At 60.7% G+C, this 7,194-nt stretch overlaps 1 protein-coding gene across 2 annotated transcripts; it reads right to left on the bottom strand.

Moving 5' to 3' along the window:
* Nucleotides 1-606: 606 nt before the first annotated feature.
* On the bottom strand, nt 607-7,178 carry CCDC134 (coiled-coil domain containing 134). 2 transcript variants are annotated; one of them, XM_035903218.1, is made up of 8 exons: nt 5,800-7,178; nt 4,018-4,144; nt 3,048-3,165; nt 2,645-2,766; nt 2,316-2,400; nt 1,846-2,027; nt 1,537-1,608; nt 607-1,145 (listed from the first exon to the last, which is right to left on the bottom strand). In XM_035903218.1, exons 3-8 carry the CDS (start codon nt 3,148-3,150, stop codon nt 612-614), a joined length of 1,098 nt encoding a protein of 365 aa, XP_035759111.1. In that variant the 5' UTR covers nt 3,151-3,165; nt 4,018-4,144; nt 5,800-7,178; the 3' UTR covers nt 607-611. The 2 variants fall into 2 exon arrangements, with proteins under 2 accessions (XP_035759111.1, XP_009646167.1); XM_009647872.2 differs by having other exon boundaries at nt 964-1,156.
* Between the last annotated feature and the right edge of the window lie 16 nt (nt 7,179-7,194).

The raw sequence follows: 7,194 nt of genomic DNA, 5'->3' as shown, positions 1-7,194 counted from the left end.
AGGGGGGTCGTGCCGGGTCCCGGTGGGGCCCCTGCTCCCACTGCAGCCCAGGCGCCCCACGGAGGGTCACAGCCCACGGGCTGGCTCCCTCCCCGCTTCAGCCCTGCTGTCCCCACCTGCCCGTAGCCGGCTGCCCCCCTGAGAAGGGGACTTGGGGTGACTAAATTAGAGAAGATCAGCCCCCCACTGGGGGCAGGACGGTGTGGCAGGGCATGGGGTGCAGGGCAGGCAGAACAGGGGGCCAGGGCGGATTCCCCGGCACCCTCGGCATCAGCAGCGCTCGCGGCCGATGCGTGCCCATAATGCAAAGAGGGCCAAGACCTGAAATCCCTCCTTCCCAAAAATTCACTGTGTGTTTGCTTCCCTGCGGGGGTGCGCTGCAGTAGCTGCCCTGGGGGAGTGGGATGCCGTGGGGCCGGGAACTGGCACCGTCAGCCTTTTTAGCCACGGCTGACCGATGAAATGCATGTTGCTTGGTAAAATAGCCGCCGGGGAACAGGGGGGAGCTGATCCGGCAGAGGTAGCGGCTGGGCAGAGACCAGGTATAACCGGGTGGGGGGGTGCCAATGAGCTCACCAGCTTGAAAAAAAAAACAAAAAACCAAACAAAACCTAAGAGAAGCAGCATTGATCATGAGGCTGTTTGGCGTGATGCGCTCCCCAGCCCACCCACGACGGGGGAGGCACGTTCAGCGTGGAGCACCCTGTGCTGCAGAAGGGAGGGCTCCCAGGCTCCCCGCGGGGCTCAGCTGCAGTGTGTCCCCCTCGCCCTACCCCACCGTGGGTGGCAGCACTCTGACCAGCCCAGGGGACAGCCCCGCTGCCTTCCCGTCTGTGCTTTGGCTCTGGGGTACCCCACCTCAGCTTCCCCCAGCCCCCACTGAGCGAAAGGGAAAGGCAACGAAACAAAATCCACGGCACAAATGGAAAGGGGACCACCACCAGGCACCGGCCTGAGGCCGCCAAGAGGGATAGTGCCGCTCCGCGTCCCGCCGGCGTCGCCCCCGCCGCAAGGCGCAAGCCCCCACCCGCTACAGCTCCGACTGCGAGCGGGAGATGCGCGGGCCCTTGCGGATCTCCTTCCGCTTCTCCTCCTTCTTCCTCCGCTTCTCTTCCTCCCGCAGTGCCTTCTGGAAGGTGTCGGCACTGGGGAAAAACTGCAGGGTGACAGCAGGGGGTCAGTGCAGGGGAGCCCCCCGCAGCCTCCTGGATGCACAACCCCACCCAAACCCACCAAAGCCATCGCACAAGCCCTGCGGTGCCTGGGGGCTTGAGGTCAGACATGGCACAAGGTGCATGGGGTCCTGATGCTCCCATGGGGCATGTAGCCACAGGAGGAGGAGACAAGCACCAGGCACCCAAACCAACCACAGCCCAGCTGGGGCATTCGATGCACATGTTTCGGCCAAGCTTCCTCCATGCTGGGGGTTTTTGGCCATTCCCCACCAAGCCACCCATTCCCTTCCCCAGCCGGCTGCCCGAAGCCACGACAGGATAGGGAAGCCCACGGGGCGAGCCAGCAGCGTTGCTGTCTTACCTCAGAGTGGTCCGTTTTAAAGGGATTGCGGTAATCGGGCGATTTCTCGCTGATTCCCAACTCCTGAGCCATCTGCAGAGCAGAGTGGAGAGCGTGTCGAGGAGCGGTGCCTCCCACCTGCACCCCCCCCATGACCAGGGTCCCCTCCTTGCCATCAGCCCCCTCTGTGCTCTTACCCATCCCTCAGCCCAAGGACATCCCTTGGACATGGGATATATGCTCCCCCTGCCCTCCTTTTACCCCAAAAACCTCACCCCCCAGCCCTGGCAGCGGAGAGGGAACACGGTGTGGGGATGCCAGGAGCCATACCAGCCCCAGGACTTGGGAGTGGGGTCCTTGCTCGAACACGCCTGTCAGATTGCAGAAGCCGATGCCCCAGCGGATGAGGCTGTTCCAGTTGGAGTTGCGGTCGAAGTAGTGGTGCACGATCTTGGGGAAGCGCAGGACGACGTCCCCGAAGAAGGCAGTGTTCTCCACCACGTGGGAATACGCTGTGGGGACAGCCACCCACCCTGTCAGCACACCGGTACGCACGCCCCATCCCACCAGTGCCTACGTCCTCACCGGGAGGTGGGGAGGCTGGGGGCAAATGGGTAGGCTCACCACTACGAACTGGTCAGAGAAGCAGCAACAGGGTCCCCGACAGACAGGGACCAGCCCAGGCCTGGTCTGAGTACACAGGAATTTCGTAACTACCCTGGTGTCAGCCCCAGGAGGAATACTGGCGATGCAACAGAGCACTGGAAAAGGGAGGGGGGTAAGGACTGCAGAAGACCTACCATCCTTTATCTTCTCATCCTGAGGGAAAGGCCCATCGGGAGGCACGTCAGCAGCGATGAGCACAGCCCGGGAGTCCTCCAGAACCTGCCAGAGCCCTCGGTTACCCATTACCGGCCTATCCTGCCAGCCCTTCCCCATGGAAGCACCCCCTGGGGGTGCTGCCCCAGCCACCCCACTTGAAACCCCACGGTGTCCTCCCTTCAGCTCCTAAATCCCACCTGCTCACCCAAGTCTTCTCTTTGACCCCACGGAGGCCCCCTGGCCCTCCCTGCTTCTCCTATCCACCCTCCCCGACCCCACGGCACACGGAGCCCAGAGGGCGGCTCACTTTGAAGAGTCCCTTGAGCATGATGTCGATGATTTTGTACTGCTGGTTGACGTCGTTGAGCTCAATCAGGTTCTTCAGCGCATTCATCTGGTCCTTGCGCTTCACCTCAAACAGCTTCTTATCTGCACTGCTGTCAAGGGCACCGCTGGCACGCTCCCACCACGCTCCCGCTCTCCCCCTCTGCCAGGCACCCAGCACCATCCCAGCCCCCCAGTTCTCCACGGGATTCACAAGGGCTGAGGACCAACGCCAGAGCCAGGATGAGACACAGGTTTCCAGCCGGCCCCTTTGCCTGGACACCCCCGCAGGGTGCTTAACAACACTGGGCCTGCGTGGGGAGCTTTCTACTTGCCCGCCCCTGCTCCGGCAAGGTTGGCAAGCGGAGGCTGCAAGAGAAGGATACAGATTTCCAAGCCAGAGTCCACCCTCTGCTTTTCCAGGTCTGCAAAGCTGCCCCGGGGCAGCAGCAGCGCCAGCAGAAAGGGGCAGATCAAGAGAAAATCCATGTCGGCCGCCGCAGCCTGGAACAAAATAGACCCCAACAATGATCAGCAAGGAGATTTAGCAAGCAGAGGCCACATGAGCCTCCGAAATAACCTCAAACTCCTAGGCAAAGAAACATGGCGTTGAGTGTATCACATCCCCTGTAGCCCCCCCACTACCAAGACCTTGCCACACAAACCCAGAGCAACCACTCAGGACCGAGAGCTCATCCTCCTCAGCACCAGGGTCCTTGCCCGCCCCTCCCTTGTCCCCACGAGGGGTTTGAGGGAGAGGACAGGCAGAGCAGGGCCATGGGGCGACGCCGCAGCCAGCCCGCTCTCCCCTGTGAGGGAAGCCCTGGTCTACCCCACCTCCCTACCTGCCTTCACTGCCGGCTGGGCACCCAGGCATCTGACTGGGCACAGCAGAAAAATTAAGTCTTACCCCTTCTCCCCAAAATAACAGTCAGCTTCTCACTGGGTTTGCGAGTTAGAGCAGCCCAGCAACTGAAGCAGCAGGGCCGAGGGGAGGAAGATGGCCGAGGGGCTGAAGCCCACTTCTCCTTCAAGCACCAGGCCTGACCGGCTCAGCCACCTCACTTCACCTCTTGGGGTGCTGGTGCCTGGACCCTTCCCCTCACTACAAGCTGGGCACCAGCTGCCAGCCACTATACCGAAAAGCAGCAGTTGGATGGGCTGGCAGTAACCCCCCCTCGCCCCAAGCGCGCCCCTCCCCAGGCTCTGCGGGGATGCGGCCAGGCAGAGCTGCTCCTGCCCACCAGGGTCCCTCGGAGGGAGCCAAGGCGCAGAAGAGAGGCTGGAGAAGAAGGTCCTTGAGAACAAGGACCCTGGTCGCTGGGACAGCCTAGGCCTGGAAAAGGGGAGCAGTACCTCGGCTTCCAGGCGGCGGGACTTGAGGTGGCCTGGCTGCAGGGACGAGGTTTCGGTGGAGCCAGGCAGCAGCCACCGGCAATTAGGGAAGCAGCAGCTCCTTCAGAGGCATCCCCCGAGCCGCCTCCTGCTCCAGAGGGAAAGGCAGACACGTAAGGCCACCAGAGTCGCCCTCATCCTGCCACCCCGCTCCCCTCCCGAGCCCGAGATCTCCCACCTGGCCAAGCCTCCCTCTGCAATGCCCTAACACTGGAACAGAAGCAAACCCCTTCATACCAAATCTGTTCTGGTTAGGTTTGGGTTTTTTTCTTGTTGTTTTCTTTTTTAAACAAATACGATTTTTCAACCTGTGAGTGAGGCAAAGCGGGCAGCACCAGCAGCTCCCCCAGCCCCGCCAAGGCTGAGCCCAGCACCCTTGCACCCCCAGCTTGGGCAGGGAAACAGTGTCAGGCAAACACGAGAAACCCTCTGCAATTCTTTTTGCTGTTGTGCTTTGCCAAAAGGCAGCACCCCCGGAAGGGAACGGATCGGAGTAACTACAACCAGCGTTGCAGAGGAAGGCACGGCTGCCCCTGGAGCAGGCTCAGCATCAAAACCCACGTTTCAGATGCAACGCAGAGCCAGGACGGCAGCACCTGTCTCTCCCGATGGGGGCCAGGGTCTGTCCCCTTTTCTCCCTAGGGCGCGAGGCTTAAGGCATATTCCAGCCCCCCTGAAGGCCACAAAGCACGTCAGCAGGCTGAGGCTGTAAGGACAAATTCTCCAGCCTGGGCAAACGGATGCTCTGCCAGACCCACCAGCCTGGTCAGCTTCTGAGAGACTGCTTCACCCTGCCAAAAACCACGACTCAAGGGCCCGAGGCCAGGCTCAGCGAGGGGGTGCGGGTCCCCGCTCTGCAGAGCCTCCCATAGCTGCTTGCTCCCTCCCTCCCAGGGTCTTGGGGAGGAAGAAGAGCAGCAAGTCAGAACCACAAACTGTGACTGCCCTGGGACCCAGGCTCCTGTTTGCCCCTGGGATCAGACATGTGGCCGTAAGGACAAGGCTGGCTATTTGCTGTGCTCGTGGAGAACCAGAGAAAGACCTTGGAGGTAGCCGCTGGCCTCCAGACCAGGCTGAAAGGCAAACAGCAGAAATGCTGCCCGTGATGGCTCTGCCGCACTGCCCACAGCAGTCCCAGCAAGCCCGGTCAGGGCCAGGGCTCCCACATTCCCCCCTTCCGACACGGGAGCCAGGTGGGGGGGGGATGCCCCACGGCCGCTCTGAGAAGGAAGACGTTGAGCTGCAAAAGCACCCACTTGGGCAACAGTGGAGCAAAGCACGGCTCTCCGCTGAAGCAGTTGCTGGCCAGTTGGTTGCTCCAGCAGAAAGCCCACCAGCCTGCCTGGCTGCCCCCGAGTCTCAGAACAGAGATAGACTTTACCAGAGACACGACAGCAGATGCTGCATTGTAGATGGTTGGTGTTTTCAGTGAAAATGTTTTTAATGACTTTACAAATCCTCCTGCAGCAACCCTGCAGATAGTGCCATGGGACGAGGTCGGAAGAGGAGGACTGGAGAACCACGCCATACCAGAAGCCCATTGCCTTTTTGTCTGACCCCTTCCCTGCTGACACTCATTCTCATGTCGAAGCTACTGACCACTGTCGTCCATCAGGGCTGAAACACCCCAGTGAAGATGAAGCAGGAGCCAGTTGTTGCCCTCACCCCCAGGGAAAGCAAGGCTGCTGATGCCACGTGGGACCAGCTTGAACTTATATCCCTTCACTGCCCTGCCCATTTCACCCCGTTTTAATAGCAGAGGACGTTCCATTCTCTCCAGGCCAGACTGTGTAAGCGCAAGGACGCCAAAGCTTCTCGCAGATGATGTTCCTCCATGTTTTCCTGACGAACCCTGCCTTGCGTCTTCATACCCGCTGAGGGATGAAATGAGACAGAAGCACCGCAGAGCTGCTCCTGTCTTCCCTCCCTGCTCCTCCCTGAACTGATCCCTGCCAAAGCCAGCTCTGCCCGGCGCTCCCAGAGCAGTCCGGGGAGCCAGGGCCTGGCCTGGTGCTACAGATGGGAAGGAGTTTCCGCCACTATTCCCTCGCAGCCCCGGCCAGCTGGTTGCTTCAGCAGAAAGCCCACCAGTCTGTCTCGCTGTCTCCCATCCTCTTAATTTAGACATGTTTTTCCAAAGACACGATAACAGATGCTGTGTTATAGATGGTTAGTGCTTTCCATTAAAATGTTTTTAATGACTTTATAAATTCTCCTGCAGGAGCCCCATCTGAACTGAGCATCCCTGGGATTTATTCGCTTAATGAGCTCACAAGGCAGAGCCATGCTGCCACGCTTCGGTTCCCAGGAGGGAGTTTCGCAGGACCCCCCTTCCCTTCCGCAGGGCACGGAAATGCAGGGGGAAAAGCATCACCAGCCAGCTTGCCCCAGGAGCACACCGTGGCAAAACGAAGAATGAAAACTCCCCACCCCACAAATCCATCCCCAAGTCACTCCTCTGTCAAGCAGATGAGGCTTAATCTTCTGTCAGAGCCAAATCAAAAGCTTCAGAAGTGAAACACAGGCTGCTCAGACCTCTCCTCCTGGGGCATTTCTATACAGGGCTTCCAGGGGCAGGTGCTTCAGTGAAACAACAGCGGCCGTTTACATCTGCTTACCTCAAGAGTCCCATAACCACCAAAACCAGATCTCACATATTGTAGGGACGGCTGCCAGCCAGGGTTTGGCAGCCCCAACCGAAGCCAGCGAGCTGCTGTGATTTCCACCAGGGACACGTCCGTCCCAGTCCACCTCCCTGTCTCCCGTCCTGCCGGAGGGGGCCAGCAGCACCCCGAGGAGCTCGGGCGGGAACAGGGAGATGGGGATTCTCTTCAAGCACCGCTGAAACTAATGGCAATCGCGCAGGGAGGGAGGGCTGGAAACCGGATCAGCTGAGAGTACCCCGGCCGCGCTGTGGGAAACCCACCCGGGGCCGTGTCAAGTGGACCGCAGCGGGCAGCACACGAAGGGCTGCGAACCCGCGGGGCGGGACGGCTGCGTGGGGCTCCGGCAGGAGCGAGGGGCGAGGAGGAGGAGGCGGCAGCGATGGCAGAGCCCTTCGGGCAAGGGCAAAGCCGCTTGACCAAAGGTCCAGCGAGGCAGCCCCAGGGGCGCCCCGCCCGCCCCGCCCATCGGCCA

Source organism: Egretta garzetta, unplaced genomic scaffold (assembly GCF_000687185.1).
Source record: "Egretta garzetta isolate BGI_Z169 unplaced genomic scaffold, ASM68718v1 scaffold51, whole genome shotgun sequence".
Taxonomy (NCBI): domain Eukaryota; kingdom Metazoa; phylum Chordata; class Aves; order Pelecaniformes; family Ardeidae; genus Egretta; species Egretta garzetta.
This window is presented reverse-complemented; position numbering and strand designations above follow the sequence as displayed.